Here is a 16,873-nt window from a genome sequence, read left to right as displayed (position 1 = left end):
TTAGAACCAAATCCTGCCCTGCAACATGTCCATATCAAGGTAAGAGAGAGCATGGGGCACCCTGGGCCTCAGGGTAGCTTATTCAATGTTTTGGGGTGAATGAGAGCTATGGTGCAGCAGGAATTTCTTCCCACACAAAAGTGCTCTAAAGGCACCCCTTTGATGTGGGGCATTTGCACACACTGCCCTCCCTCAGCTTCTGCATCAAGCCTCTTGCATAAGTGACCAAAGAAAATGATTTTCTAGCACCTCTGTAAGAGTCATCAAGGATGAGGAAACCAGCAAGAACATTCCCCAAAGTTAAGAACATAAAACTCTTCCCTTGCCCCCAAAATTCCTCTCCCCACAGTATGGGAGCTCACTGAAAAAAAAGGATCCAGGAGCAAGAGATAAACATGTCCAAACTATATATATATATATATATATATATATATATATACATATATATATATACACATATATATGTATATATATATATATATACACACACACATACACACATAGACATCTGTGTATATATGAATATAAAAATAACAACAACAACAATAATAATAATAATAAAAGAGATACAGTAATACAGGCCTGCCTAAATTGTACCAGTTAAGAAAGGAACCCCCAACACAATTGATACGATTATAAACACCTTGTTATGACATAATGGCCTGTACAACAGACCCATAAAAATGATTTTTTTTTTAAAAAAGAAAAAGATATTTAGACAAACAAGAAATCCCCTTCCTATGTTGGAATTGATAACCCACCTTAACTTGTCATCGTGACTGCTGGAAATGATAAGTAGTCCTTTGACTTATTTTTTTTTTTTTACATTTTTGGTTAGAAAGTTCTCCAATCCATGAAGCAATCCTGAAAAGACAGTGTTTATTACAAAATTAGGCAAATGTCTGTCCCAACTTTCCATTCTTCCTGTTTTTGTTTGTTTTCCTTCTCTCCCTTGTTCCCAGCAACACGGTGAGAGGAAGCCAATCTTATTTTCAGTTTTAAACCCAGCCAGCTGCCAATCACCCTGCAAAGTGAAGCTGGCCGGCAGCTGCCGGCTCGGCCTAGCTCACTGTGCCTTGGAGGCAGTAGTGGTGGTGGAAGCCGCCCCGCTAGCGGAGGCCACGGTGAAGAGAGAGTTTTGGATGGACTCGGCTGAGGCGGAGGTGGTATGAAGGCTGGCCACTGGTCCAGAGGCCCCTGCGGAGGCTGCAGCGGCAGAGACCAGGCTGACGGGGTTGCTGGTGAGCAGAGAGAGGTTCTGAGGGTTCAGGAACAGGGGGGCAGTTACGATGTTGGGGGTTCCTCCTGCATTGGCAAATACCAGGTTCCCAGTGGCGTCCAATGATGTTATTGGAAGAGATCCACCAGATGCAAGAGCTATGGGTAGGGAAGAGGCAGAAGGAAGGCAATTGATACAAGTTCTTGTAGTATTCCTTGTGGCTAGAGAAATAAAAAAGCTGCTGAGGCCAAGGTCCATTACTTTAGCACACACTGTAAATTGTATTTATAGATCCCAAGTGAAGCTAATGGCTCTATACAAAGCAGAAAACTAAGCAATCTAATAGGTGCCTTTCTCAACAGCCAAGGATCCTAGAGGTTAGCTTTCAATATCACCTATTCTGTCTTCCTGAGTTTTCGAATGATTTATTATATGATGAAATATATTTTACATAAAGCCATCACCATTCCTCTAATAAAAGGTTCTAATAATTAAATGAAATATCTACTTGCTTAGCAAGAATATGGAATATTCTCAAGCACAATATAATTTTCTATAATGGAAAAGAGTCTATCAGATTATTTCCTAGAAGGCTAGAAGAAATCCTAGTGACCCAAGCAACCCTAGTGAACTGACCATAATTGGGAAAAGACTGATTCCTCAATGGAACCAGGATATATGAGCACATATTGTGGTAAACACTATCAACATTCTGTGTGGTGTACCTGCGAATTCCTTCTTTCATTATCCTTTCTTCTGGTACCCAAGAATAAGGTCACTGGCATGTCTACTAAATGTCCCCAAACTAAAAGTGAGCTGATTATTTTAAAGACTGTAAGAAAAGACTTCCTACTCTTGGCAATTAATTGTTATGTATTATCTGTCAAAATTATAGTGAAGTCAGACACTATGCTGGAGTTGTAGTTGTAATGAAAAAATATTGCGTGTGCCTTGGTAGGTGTGACTTCTAGATATTTTATGCATTTTGTAATTATTCTGAATGGGTTCTCTCTATCGTTTCTTCCTAGATTGTTATTGCTTTTAAGCTATATTGTCGATTTTTGTACCATATAATTTACTGAAGCATTGCTTTTCTAGATATAAACTCCCCAAGGAAAAGGATACGATAGGAGGAGCTGAGAGTGTTTGCTAAATTCTATGCAATGGGTACTTCCAGGAGCTAACTTGCTAAAAGGAATGACTTCTTTCTGCCAGGAGGCCAGAAGCAGAGTTTTGATAATGTGCTACCATCATGGAGTGAGTCAGCCATGGAATGCTAGCAATGCTCTTATCAGATCAAAGAACACTTTCAAGGAACTTTGTCAGGCAAAGGGTCCCAACACAGAAGTTATGAGCAAATATCTAAAGTTCTCATTTAATGTCTGAATACAGACAGCTCTACCTTCAGGCTCTTTATACTTTATGGCAAGATTCTTATGAAGAGGGCAGAGCTTAGCACAGTAAAATTTTCTTTTAAAAAAATTCTATATATGATATACTAATTGCACTGCAAGTTCTTCTATCCAGTAAAGCCTCAATTGTTACCAAGTTTTCTCTTACAGTGAGCTGAAATCTGCCTTCCCTCTCTCTCCTGCCTGGAATTTCTAGCTTTTTCACAGGAAGGCTTTGTAAACACTTAGGAGTCAGTAATCCTGTTCTTTCTCCTCTCCCCCTCCCCTTTCACCTCAAGAGTGCAGTCTTCTTGCATGATCTTACATTCTCTGGGTGCCCTGCTAGGGAGGTGCTCTCTATCTGGTTGATCAATCTTTCCTACAATGAAGAAACCCAACTCTAGCCATGCTCCGACCAGGCCAAATACAAGAAGACTCCCCCCTTCCCCAGCTCTCTTCAGGCAACCGTGCATAAGAGTCACTGTTTCAGCTGCTAGATGGTGTACTCAAGAGCCACCACAATCAACAGAGCCTTATTAGAGGAGCTACCAGACTGCCAGGACTCCCCAACCTGTCACTTTTAGGAAGGCGACAAGTATGCAAGGCAATGGGTACTGTGAACTTGCAGATCTCTCCCTCTCCCCAACCACAAAAGACAAACCTCATCCAGTATTTTATTTGGTAAAGTTCTTTGAAACAAAAAAACTAGATTAAGAAGAAAAAAGTTTCACTGTGAATAGCAAGTCTGAAAACATCTCAACTACAGCATGCTGTGAATTTACATGACTGAAATGTAAGCATATTTATATACTATTTTTTGGGGATTTCAAGCAAGCCATACATAAGCAGCACAGAACTTTGAATTCTCAACTCAACTTACAGCACCAGCGTCTTCTCAATGCTAAACCACTCTGTGTGTGCTCTTTTCTGTTCTAACCCCTCCATAACAGCTACCCAGCTTCTAGCAGGGCTGATGTCTTCTCTATCCTCAGGAATGGGGACCGTCATCCCCCTTCTGCGCTCACCCCCCAACCCTCTTTCCAATCCAGGGGAAGCACACTACTGACCTTGAATGGTGGCAAGGGTGCTGTTGCTCATCAGAGCTGGGCTCAGAGCACCACCCAGCGTCCCTGGGTTGAGACTGAGTAAGGCACCTCTGCAGGTTGGAGGAAGGAAAATACGGGAGAAGAGGTTACTTTCCAGTAAAATGAGCCACACGGAGAAAAGAAGGGATGATTCCGCTGGGGTAAGCGCATGGAGAATGAGTGGGTGCCCAGAGTTTCCTTGTAGTGTCAGACAATCTCTGTTTGAACAGAGCTTCAGAAGGGCTGCATAGCTGATTTAACCATTTAGAGGCTTGGGCCCTTTTTTCTTCCAAAGACTTAAATTTTCATGAAACTTCTCCTGTTTCCTACGGTGACAATATAAAATTGGGAATTGTACAAAGACTCTCTTTACAACCTAGAACAACTGATTAAGTCATGAGAAAGATAATGCCAGATTTAGAAACAAGGAGCTGATATAGCTAACTGGAAAAAGCCACAGATTGGGGGAGTATGAGGATGGGTTACATTTACCTTCTTTTTACTTTAGGGTACAAGATTAGGATATTTTGAGGGGGTAAACCTATGATCAACTCATGTTAGTGCCAGATCAGAGTAAAAGGGTACAGCTGTGATATCAGGAAACTAGCCTCTTGCCCTCCAGGTACCATGAGATGGAGGTCAGTCTACCTAGGGCACTGCAGGTTTCTCAAAAAAGTGATTATGGTACGATTATTTATAAAGCCTTAAAAACAGGAACATTTTGATGAAGAACAAGGGGTGGGGCAAAGACTTTTCTCTAAGAAACATGGAGCCCTTTCCCCTTCCCCATTCACTTGGTCATGAGACAGTAGTACAGAAGAGGCGGTTCCTTACCCAGCTGCAAACTGCGAGGGTGCCATCAGCCCTGGACTGAGCCCTGCTGCAGCAGCCATTGCAGCAAGACTAGCATTGGCAGGTAACTGGGCAGCCCCCTGGAGGGCAGCCGCTGCTGTCTGCAGCCCGGACGCTGTCACCATCACCTGGCTGGTCCCGAGAGGGGAGGGCAGAGGGGTGGAGGCGGTCTGAGTGGTGCTGGTCTCACTGGCACTGGAGGCCTCAGCGACGGCGGTGGAGGGGGAGGGGCTCAGAGAGGGGGGAGTCACTGCTGAGGAAGCTGGAGGTGCTGTGGAGATCACTGTGGCCGTGCTGTTGGAGGGGGCTTCTGTAGTGCCTGCAAGGAGGAGTGGAGTGACAAAGTGGAAACTTTAACCTAAAAACCATTCTTAAGTAAAAAAATGGGAAGCATGAATGCAGTTTCATTATTCCTTCTGTATTTACACCATCTAACCTTCCTCATCTCCTCACTCAGTAAACCTTTCCTTGTAACAAAAGTTAAAAAGAAAATTCTGCAAAACACTTATCCTGAAGAGCTGATGCTATGTACAATGTACTTTCCCCATCTCTGAAATGAGGAAGGTCACATTTTCTCAACTCTTTTCTATAATCACATAGCTTTCAGTTTCATTTTATTGTTCATCTATAGTTTTGTAATTACCATCTAGTGTTTTTCCAGTTCTGCTTCATTTTGCTTCAGTTCACATCTCATCCATGTTTTTCTAAATTCTTTTAATATTTGCCATATTTAAAGGCAAAGTAAAATTCAATTTCATTTATTTAGCTATTTCTCAAATCAATGGGAAAATATTTTTATTTCCAATTCTTTGATAGCGAAAAAATTTGCAGTAAATAGTTTGGTGATAAAAGGTCTTTGTCTTTGAACTCTATGGAGGCACATGCCTTTAAAAGAGGATCTTAAAAGAACTGCTTTTCTCAAAGACAATGGGATCATTTGTAAAACTAGGCCAACAAACATGCATGTACTACTTGGTCATTTTCTGTACAGTTATTTCCTTATGTTCTTTTCTAGCTTGACTTAACTATAACTACAAAAAATAATCCTAGGAAAAGAATCTTAAATAAAAACATATTAGAAACATAGCTTTTAATGTTTAATATGAAAAGGCAAATACATAAAAGAAAATGAGAAAATACAGAGTAGGAAGACCTTATTATCAGCTTCCTTCTTAGGGACAAAGATAGCATCATGGGAGATCACCTCAGGATGAGTATCAACTGCCCTGAAATAAAGAGGCTCAGAGCATCAGCCCTTCTCCCCCCCAAAAAACTCCCAACAATTTAGCCTTTTGAAACACTTCATCTTTATTAGGAACCCTGAATTTTTTTTTTAGGTTTTTGCAAAGCAAATGAGGTTAAGTGGCTTGCCCAAGAACACACAGCTAGGTAATTATTCAGTGTCTGAGACTGGATTTGAACCCAGGTACTCCTGACTCCAGGGCCGGTGCTTTATCCACTGCACCACCTAGCCACCCCAGAACCCTGAAATTTCTATAAAGGTCTGAAGAACGAACAAAAATTAATCCCAAAGATACTTTTTTTGGTGGAGTAAGAATAAATGCAAACACCAATTTCCACAGCTATTGGTCTAAGAACAATTCTAACTGTCCATTTAAATATCTTTTTCATTCAGGAAGCATATGTAGTTTTCAAGAATGAGCTTTAAAGAAGTGTGTGTGTGTGTGTGTGTGTGTGTGTGTGTGTGTGTGTGTGTGTGTGTGTGCTTTATCACTGAGACAACAAAACCACCAAACCTGACACTGATACTGATGTCATAAACAGGTGATCCATGAGATTACTGTTGATGAATTTTTATGAAACCAAAGGTTTTTTTTTTTTTTTTAGGTTTTTGCAAGGCAAATGGGGTTAAGTGGCTTGCCCAAGGCCACACAGCTAGTTAATTATTAAGTGTCTGAGACTGGATTTGAACCCAGGTACTCCTAACTCCAAGGCTGGTGCTTTATCCACTACGCCACCTAGCTACCCCCAAAACCAAAGTTTTACAAAATTTTTTACACCCCCAAAACACTCGGGTGTAAGAAGAATGGTCAATATCTAAACAGAAAAGATTGCTGTTGATGAGAACTTCTGAGATTTAAAAGTCAATCCATCAAACTGCTTTAAGTTAGTAGAAATGCCTGTATGTTCCCAGAAAGGATTGCTAAGATGTGCAGCTCTCTGCCCATTTAATGTCAAAGCATAAATTCTCTGAGGAAGGGAGAGGAAACAAATTCCTCCCACTAATTTTACAACATCAGTGACATTAGGTGACTAGTGACAAACTCTAAGAAGAGGAAGAGAGGTGATGATCTTTGTGCTACAAATATCAACCACAGTCATCTAGGACAACTGCCGTGAGAGCCATTGAGGCCAAGTGGATCTTACTGTAATTAAATTAATTCTGTGAGACTTTAAAGAACTGAAAAAAAAGTGAAATTAGCAGAGGCAGAAAAACAACATACCCAATGATGACAATGACGTAAATAGAAAGAATTAGAACCTTGAAATGAATGAAGGTTGCGAAATTATAAAGAATAAGTTTGATCCCAAAGAGATATGAGAAGATGTCTTATCCAGTGCTTTGAAGAGGGGAGAGAGTCATGGGTGCAAAATAGTGCATGTAACATTTTTTCTTCCTAATACATTTTTCAATGTATTAATTAGACTTGCTAAATTTTTTTTCTCTTTTTTAAAAAAAATTGTTATAGGGGATGGCAAATCATGGAATAAAAATTTAGACTAGGTTAAAAAAAGATTATCAATAAAAAGCTTTTTAAAAAATTAACTGTTTTCTTAGCATTTAATTAGACATTCTTTTTCTTTTAGATTTTTGCAAGGTAACGGAGTCAGAGTGGCTTACCCAAGGCCACACAACTAGGTAATTATTAAGTGTCTGAGGCCAGATTTGAACTCAGGTACTCCTGACTCCAGGGCGGTGCTCTATCCACTGGACCACCTAGTTGCCCCTTTAATTATCTTAACAGGGGTCACCAAATAGTTTTACTTTTACAGACTGCAGAACCTGAATGTCCAGGACAACATATAGTGCTTAAATTACAATAAATCTGGCCTGCCAATATAAAATTTCAGCATAGAAAGGATATATCTTTAAAAGTATTCTCTATTTTTGAAAAGATACCCAGAAACACATAAAAAGTGTCTACCATGTCAGATATTAGGCTAAGTGCTGGGGACAGAAGCCCCAAAACAGAGATAAAAACATTTTAGTGTTGAAGAAGCTAAAGTTCACATTGGATTATTTGCACAAGGTCATATGTTCTGGTTAGGAAGATAAACAACAGTTCAACTCTCCAGGACATACTTTTTCCACTTCACAGTGTTATTTAAGTTCCTATTAGGGGTCAGGCATAGTTCTAGGGGTTGTGGATACCGATTCAAAAAAATAAAACATGTTCTGGCCTCAGTTTTATTTTACTGGATGGAAACAGTATGTCCAAAACTAGGTAAATGGAGTATAGAAAGTAGTTTTGGGATAGTGGGGGAAGGAAGGGAACAAACACTAGAGAGATATGGAAATAGGTTGCACATAAAAAGTAACAATTCTTTCACAACATGGGTAGTGTCTATTAAAAATTCTGCTTCTGGAGCCAAGATGGTGACAGGAGAGGACATCTCTTAGGTACTCTCAATCAAAACTTATAAGCTAAGGACTCTAAATTTTCAAGAGACAGAACCCAGAGGGATGTAGTAAGGCAGTTCTCCAACCCAAGGTAACCTGGAAAAGAGAGGAAAGGCTCCACTCCATGGGGTTGGAAGGGCGGCCCGCCAGAGCGAAGGAACTTCAGCCTCCTGGAGGCAGCCCCAGGGCGCTGCAAGCCTCAGCTCATGGCAGTGGGGACAGTTTCCTGATCTACACCCTGGGGAGCACCAGGAACAATTTGGGGGATGGGGGGAACCTCTGCCAGAAGGAGCACGTCAAGCCCATCCCTCAGGGCACACAGCCAGCAACCCAGATCCAGGAACCAGAAGCACAACCAGTAAGCAGGAGCCCCCAGGGCATGAGTGCTGAGCTGAGGGAGGGGAATGGAGAGACTGCAGAGCTCTGTCCTCTGTCACTGGAACAGGACTCTGGGGCTCTGGCCACATTCAGATCCTGAACGCAGTCTAAGCCCCCCACAGAACAGCCCCCCCTCCCACCTCAGCCCCGTGGCAGAGGGGGGCGCATAGAGTCATTCACAGACCAGGAGGGAAGACAGAGCCTCACACACTCAAAAGCTCAAGAAGCACCCCCAAAACCAGGCACAGGCTAGAGAAATGAGTAAGCAGAGGAAAAAAAAGAGGAACACCATTGAGAAATACTTTGCCTGTGATCCCAAGAAGGATCAAAACACTTAATCTGAAGATCAGGAAGCACAAGCTCCTGCATCTAAAGACTAAGAAAAAAACAGGAATTGGGCTCAGGCTATGATAGAGCTCAAAAAAGACTGAAAATCAAATGAGGAAGATAGAAGGAATAATTGGGAAAAGAAACGAGAGAGATGCAGGAAAAACATGAAAATAAAGTCAGCAGCTTAGTCAAGGAGATCCAAAAAAATGCTGAAGAAAATAACATGCTAAAAACCAGCATAGGTCAAATGGATAAAATAGTTCAAAAAGTTATTGAGGAGAAGAATACTTTAAAAAGCAGAATTGGCCAGATGGAAAAAGAGATAAGAAAGCTCTCTGAGGAAAATAAATCCTTCAGACAAAGAATGGAACTGAGGGAGGTTGTTGATTTTATGAGAAATCAGGACACAATACTTCAAAACCAAAAGAATGAAAAATTAGAAGAAAACGTGAAACATCTCATTGAAAAAACAACTGACATGGAAAACAGATTTAGGAAAGATAATCCAACCCCTAGGAATATTATAGCCAAGTTCCAGAACTCCCAAGTCAAAGAGAAAATATTACAAGCAGCCAGAAGGACACAATTCAAATATCGTGGAGCTGCAGTCAGGATCTCACAGGACTTAACAGCAACTACATTAAAAGCTTGTAGGGCTTGGAATATAATATTCTGAAAGGCAAAAGAGCTTAGAATACAATCGAGAATCAACTGCCCAGCAAAACTGAATGTCCTCCTCCAGCTTACTCTTAAACAAGAATATTTTAGTAATGTATAAAAAAAAACATTATTTGTACAAAATAAGAATAAATGAGAAAAAAAATTTGCTTCTGACCATAACTTTTTTCATGGTGTCATTATTAAATAGTTCCAATCTTCCCCACATCTAATCTAAACTTCTTTCTTTATAATACTCACTTGTTGCTAATAGTTCTGTGTTCAAGGGACAAAGAACAACAGGTCAATTCCCTTGTCCACAGATGAGGTCTCCAAATACCTCAAAGACAGTGCTCAGTCCTCTCCAGTCTTTTCTTTCCCAGGCTACCAATTCCCTTGATTTGTCATCACAAAGACCCTCTGCTATCTGAATGCAGTTTTTTGGTATGCTTTATAGCTTACTCATTTCCTTCTCAAAATGTGAGATTCTGAATACCTTTCTTTATTTCTGAGGGGTCAATTAAGGTTAAAAGCTAGGCCAGGGTCACACCACTACCAAACACAGTGGTGAAACCCTTCAGTGAGCATATAGCCTTCTGCCTGGCTCACTTCTTGATGATCAGAGGGTTTTTTTTTTTAGGTTTTTGCAAGGCAAATGGGGTTAAGTGGCTTAAGGCCACACAGCTAGGTAATCATTAAGTGTCTGAGACCGCATTTGAACCCAGGCACTCCTGATTCCAGGGCCGGTACTTTATCCACTGTGCCACCTAGCCACCCCCAAGAGGGTTTTTCAATAGACTATTTCTGGTCTGAAAGATATTAATTAATCTGGATGATTTTAACATATGGGGGGGGTTGGGAGAGTTGAACTGGTTAGCATTCTGCTAGATTGAATCAAATATTAAAGTGTAATCAAAGTAACTTATTATACATCTGTTTTGTATATGCCAGTTAATTATGAATGGTGACAATGTGGTGTGGAATACTGCTTTAAAAGTCTGTTTGTTCTATGTTAAAACCCTCATTTAAGTATATAGGTCCTCCACCGACAGACAATTCAAGTTAAGTTTGTACTGAGGAGATATATTGTCTAGATGGGAGACACGTGTTCTCTTGGTCAAGGACAGCAAGGTGGTGCAGTAAATAGGGCAACAGCCCTGGATTCAGGAGGACCTGTGCTCAAATTCGACCTCAGACACTTCCTAGCTGTGTGACCTTGGCCAAGTCACTTAACCCTGGTTGCCTTGCACCCAGGGTCATCTCCTGTCACCCTGATCCATATCTGGACAACAGACCTAGATGACACCGTAGGAGACAGTGCCTGGTGACTTAGCATAGCCCCCTGCACTGATGTCATGGTCTTCTTTGAGAATGAAGGACAAAATCATCATCTCTTGGTCATATTTATTGTTTTTAGTAAGATCCAAATTTCTTTCCCTCTAAGCCTTTGGCATTTTTATACTCTTCCCCTTCACATACCTTCATGGAGGTCCCTCAATTCTCTCACAACTGTGCCCACTTCCACTACAGAAGTCCTTTCCATATGTCTGGTCCAAATGACTACTTTTCCTGTTTTCAGTCACTTTAATGCCATTTCAACCTATCCTGTGAATATGTATTTAGGGCCATGATGTCAGGCCAAGTGCAGCAGTTCTACTGACCTTGATGGAAAACACAGGGGTTATATTTTTGAAGGAATCTTGAATGTACCATGTTAAAAGCAAAGAAAGAATCTGCAGGGTGTCATACACAAAATAATTTTTGCTTTTCTTCTTGTTTCTTCTTTTTTTTGGTTCTTGTATTTTCATTCTTAAATTCCCTTAGGATGACTTTGCTTAGCTAGTTTGCCATGCTTTCTTTTTTTTAAGAAAGATTTTATTTATTTTGAGTTTTATAATTTCCCCCCCATTCTTGCTTCCCTCCCACCACAGAAGGTATTCTGTTAGTCTTTACATTGAGGGCAGCTAGGTGGCATAGTGGATAAAGCACTGGCCCTGGAATCAGGAGGACCTGAGTTCAATTCCAGCCTCAGACAATAATTACCTAGTTGTGTGGCCTTGGGCAAGTCACTTAACCCCATTGCCTTGCAAAAAAATGGGAAAAAGGTGAAGATGAGAAGAAATGTATGGGAAAGCATGGTTCAGCAAGAAGACACAAACCTATATATCATACAAAACCCCAGGTCTTTATAATATGAACACATTTTTTGAGAAAAGAATTTTTAAGAACAGATCACAGCAAGCACCAAACAATGTCTTAACAAAAGATATAGATTATACTGCAAAAGACAAGATATGTAATACTGAAGAAATGGGTGTTAGATATTAATTAGTAAAAAAATTTTTTTTTAAATTATAAGAAAAAATAAATGAGGTACAGCTGAAACAGCATTATCCTCAACGAATCAATCAACATACACTTATGAACTGCTCACTATGATCCAGGCGCTGGGCATGAGGTGAGACTATCAAGAGCTAAACCAAGGCCTAACTTCAAGGAGCTCACATTCTAATGCAAAAGAAAACAGGCCTAAGTCAGAACACAGAAACCCAGAACAGATGGGAGGGGATCTCGGAGACAATCAAGGAAAGGATCAAGGGAGGTGGTGCTTGGGCTTCAATGAGGTGGGGGTTGGGAAGGAAGTCATTTGGGGCAAGGAAACAATCACCAGTGCAAAAATGAAGGTGGAGGGGGAATCCCCCCATAGAGTGGGCAGGTGTGCAGAGGAGACAGGAAAGTACTAAAATGTGGAAAATGAGAAAAGGCCAGGCAAGAAGAGCTTTAAGTGGTGGACAAAGTACCTTCTATTTGATCCTAAAGGTAATAAGGAGCTTACTGGAGTTCACTTGGGGTAGGTGTGAGGTAACATGGTTTTACATACCAGGTAGGAAAATCACTTTGGTAGTTCAATGGGAACTGGATTGGAATGTGGTGCCTTGAAGAGAGAAGATTATCAGGCTAATTCACTAGGTTCAAGTTGGAGATGATGAGGGGATATGTGGAAGATAATGTGGAGAAAGAAATTACAAAATCTGGTAAACTGAGAGGATATTATGAGTGAGAGAGGGGTCAAAGATGTCACTAAGGTTGTGAACTTGGGAAAAGATGGTGGAGCCAAAGGAGGGATAGTTTGGGGGAAAGGATGCATTTTATTTTGCACATATTAAGTCTCAGATGTCCTACAAAAGATAATAATTTAAAATCCCCAAAAGTCTGTTGGTGATGTGGATTAGACCTCAGAAGGGAGACTAGGACTGGCAAAACAGTTCTGGTAACCATCTGCATACAGATGTTAATTAAATTTAAGGGAGAGGAGATGCAGTAGAGGGTATGTAGAGAGAAAAGAGGAAGGCCTTGGTAGAAATCTGGGAGACACTGAAGCGCTTAACAAACGAAATTGGAAAGTGGATAAAAAGAAATGACACAAAACAACAAATAGAATAATTTTATACAGAACTTTAACCAATGTTAATTAATTACCACAGGGCGGAAAAAAAGAGCCCAGAAAATGCTGTAGCCACCAATCAACTGAGTTACCTGCTAAAATCAGAGATATGACTGCTAAAGCCAACAATGATTTAGACTATAAACTCATTTGTAAAATCAACAAAGGAGTACTGTCTCATAAAACACTAGAAGAATTTTGTTGTTAAAAAGACTGATGGACTTTTGAGAAAAATAAGCTTTGGATAAATAAACGTACTGCAAAATTTCCCAAAGGCAGCACCACCATTTCCTTTCCCCTTTCTGTTAAATTTTGGACCCTGCCCACTGTCCAACTGGAGTGTCTATCTAAGACACAAGTACTGATGGATCTGTTCCATGGGTTGTTCATTTAACTGCTTACCACAGTCTGGTATACATCCACTTGATCCTTCATATATGGATAGCTGGGCTTAATTCTTGATGAGAATATAGATCTTATTTAGGAGGCTCAGAAATGATACAGGGGTTGATACAATTGGCACAATGTTTTCTACAAACAGGAATATACAGAGGACTTCCATCATCTATACAGAATCCTATGCACTGGACATATTTCATTACGGAGGTAAACATACAACCTCTGTAATAGAAGTTTGAACAAAACCATTTCTGTGGTCACAAAGAAATCTTGAATAAACTGATAGAGCTATATTGAATCAATTATTTTTTAGTATCAACAATAAGCAGTGTTATCTCAAATTGTCTATAATTTTCATTTAATTGGGAGACTATAAAGATGTGGTCTGTTTAGAACATCGTTTGTGAAAGCTGTTCATTTCCTTCTTATACCTTCATTATGGGTGCCTTTGATACAGGGGTTGTTATTCTCCTAAAAATATTGCAGATATAAGAAAACAGGCATACAGACTGGTTGTTTTTTGATATATTTTTTCAGTCTTTTTGAAGGGATAAAAATACAACCTGAGACTTTTGTTCCTAGGTCTCTGGCATTTGCTTCTCTTTTAACAACTTTGAAAACCAATTCATCAAAATTACGTTGTCTTACAATATTGAACTCCTGTGTGCATACTGAGTCTATTTCAGCTGTTATCATTTTTGTTTTCTTCAGTGCTATTTCTATTTCCTCAATTAAAAAAAAAATCCTATGTCATCTAAATGGTACAAAGCTTACCTTTATTAACCTTGTCTAGGTTCCATCAGGACTACTTTATTACCCCTAGAGAGTTGAACACTTAAGTTATCTCAGAGCAAAATTTCTTATTCTGTAGCTATTTGATAGATTAGTAGCCCTAAGTAGTGTGATTGAGGATGATTAATTTAGAAAAGCAGTGCAGTAGTCTCTCAGACTAATAAACATTGTTTTTACTTAGAGAACTGAAAAGAAATGGACTAATTTAAAAAAAAGTCTTCACAATTTTAACAAACTGTCATTTTCTTTTCATATCACTATAATTCCATCTCATCCCTACTCCCATCTTGTTTTAACTAGAAAATACTGAGCTCTCTAATTGTTATTAGCAGTTTCCAAATACTCAAATATTTTAATGTACATTTCAGAAAGTCTAGTGCCTGTACTCCTAAGGTGGAGATAAATATAAAAAAAAATTTCAGATAAGTTAAATAGATAAAAAATAAGGATATGGGTCTATCCATTAAATGGTCAGATTTGTCATACTTCATCAGAGGAAGGCAAAAACTAAACCAAGTCATGAAAACTATTTACAATTTACTCCAGCTCTCTTTAAGTAAGATATAAAACAAATTAGCAAAAAAAAAAAATCTGATACTGCTACTAAAGTTGGCTCAAAGGTTATCAGTAAGATATGTATTTTATCTAATGACTCCAGAAATGGTAAAAATAAAAGCTTTTTTATTAAAAAAAAAAGTGGTAGAATTAAAAATTCAAAAACTACTTTTCAAGTGTTTTTCTATACAAAATGTAGAAGATGGCTAAGGAAATAAAAGTGCTTGCCTTAAAGAAAGGATTTTTTTAGTTTATTTGTCTATTCTGTCATTTTTCAAGGATATCCACCCTTTACGATATCATTAGGCTGAGATTAGTCTACATGACATGAATTTTTAAAGGATCAAGCTGATTCTTATTGAGGTGTCTAGTCATTGAGGATTAGAAGTAAAGAAGGATAGGGGCAAATCTAGCCTTAGACACTTAGTAATTAGCTAGCTATGTAACCTTGGACAAGCCACTTAACCCCATTGCCTTACAAAAAAACAAAACAAAACAAAACAAAAAAAACACACAGAATGATCAAGATAATAGATTGGTGGATTGTGAATGATCCAAGGTGGACAAAAGGTCAAACAAAGGCTTCAAGGTAGAGGACAGAACATAAATGAACTACTAACCTTAGGGTCAAGATCAAGTAAAGCCAGAATATGGGTGATTATCTGAGCAATGAAGGAATGATTAAGGCAGAGGCAGGGTAAAGATGAAAGATAGGTTAAGAATGAAGCAGAGGGAGAGATCAAAAATAGAAGACTATTATCAGAAGGAAGGATTTCAGAATTCAAGTGCATTGAGATGACCTGGTCATAAGATACAGACTGAGGAGACTTTTGTCAAGTGGGGTCATGAAGAGTTAGACATGATCGAAATAAATGAACTGCTTCAGAATTTAGTCACAATAGAGATCATGAATAAAACCACCAAGTCTCTAATGTCTAAAGGATAAGAAACTTTAGATACTTTAAACAAAACAAAAACTAGAAAAGGCCAGGGGTACTACCCTTGCTGGAGTATCATCCTCACCTCATCACTGTACTGGAATCAAGAATCAAGAATCAAGTAAAATCCCCTCATTGTCAAATTTCTGCACAACTGAATGATGATGATACAGCCACTTATCAGAGAATCATAACATTGTGGAGCTAAATGGGATGTCAGAATTGTTTAATTTGATACCTTCATTTTTACAGAAGATGAAATACAAGTCAATGAAATCATTAAAAAAGCTAAAGAACTAAAATGTCATGTGATTTAAACCCAGTGAGCATGCCAGGGTCCCTACTCCAAGACTCACCTCTAAACAATTCAAAGAAATGTTAGAAGATAAACCATGGAAGCAAGCAGTTCTTAATTAGAGGTTGATTTAACTATAGGCAATGAAATACAAAAACCTATTCTACAGCTAATCACTAAGTCGATGAACAATCACACACCATGTCCTTGTTTTGAAACAACATTTTTCTGATGCTCTGGAACCCTGATGGATCTTCTGATCCAATGATCTGGAACACTCCTTGCTCTCCATTGCTACTTCCAGATTAAATAATAATAATAATAACACAGTTGGGAATGTTGAGAGTTAAATAAGTCCTGAGAGGACTGGTTTTTAAGAAAGGTCTTGCCACAAACTCACCTAATTTCTTGGATATCACTAGATGTCAGATTTCCTTAGAACACCATTCCAGGTGTCTTCCCTTTGGGGGGAAGAAGAGAAAGACCATTCCACCGAGTCTTTAGCCTGCTCTTCCACCTTTCTTCTGCTCCCAAGACATGTACCCTCACTAGAGCCTAAGGTTCAGAGAGGACTCCACCTGGATGCCAAACTCTTATGGACAATGAAAATCTACCTGAACTCATTCCTCAATAATTAACAAATTGTTCCCTGGCCATGTCCTCCCATCCCAATGATTCTGAACTCTACCTTCATCATTCCAATCCCATTACCTCTCTCATTACCTGATCCCTTATTCCCATTCCCCTCAACCCAAACTCTCAATGTCTCACTCTAAAGATGCTTACCCTTTTCCATAGAGGGTACACCTGCTCCATAAGTAACAAACTTGTTTTTATCTTAAATAGTTTCCTTCCTAAATCCTTCCATCTTACATATCACTGCTACCTGCTGAT

At 39.3% G+C, this 16,873-nt stretch overlaps 1 protein-coding gene across 5 annotated transcripts in view; it reads right to left on the bottom strand.

Annotated features, from left to right (window-relative positions):
- Nucleotides 1-523: 523 nt before the first annotated feature.
- Nucleotides 524-16,873, bottom strand: part of POU2F1 (POU class 2 homeobox 1) — a 225,151-nt gene continuing 208,801 nt past the window's right edge. For 3 of the 5 annotated variants that reach the window (XM_074221904.1, XM_074221906.1, XM_074221907.1), the window contains 3 exons: nt 4,530-4,866; nt 3,678-3,766; nt 525-1,377 (listed from right to left, as the gene is read on the bottom strand). In XM_074221904.1, coding sequence (XP_074078005.1) covers nt 1,067-1,377; nt 3,678-3,766; nt 4,530-4,866 — 737 coding nt within the window. In that variant the 3' untranslated portion in view covers nt 525-1,066. The other 2 variants (XM_074221905.1, XM_074221908.1) reach the window with 2 other exon arrangements.

This window comes from Macrotis lagotis, chromosome 2 (genome assembly GCF_037893015.1).
Source record: "Macrotis lagotis isolate mMagLag1 chromosome 2, bilby.v1.9.chrom.fasta, whole genome shotgun sequence".
In the NCBI taxonomy this organism is placed as follows: domain Eukaryota; kingdom Metazoa; phylum Chordata; class Mammalia; order Peramelemorphia; family Peramelidae; genus Macrotis; species Macrotis lagotis.
Note: the sequence above shows the minus strand (reverse complement) of the source record. Positions and strands in the feature narration are given on the sequence as shown.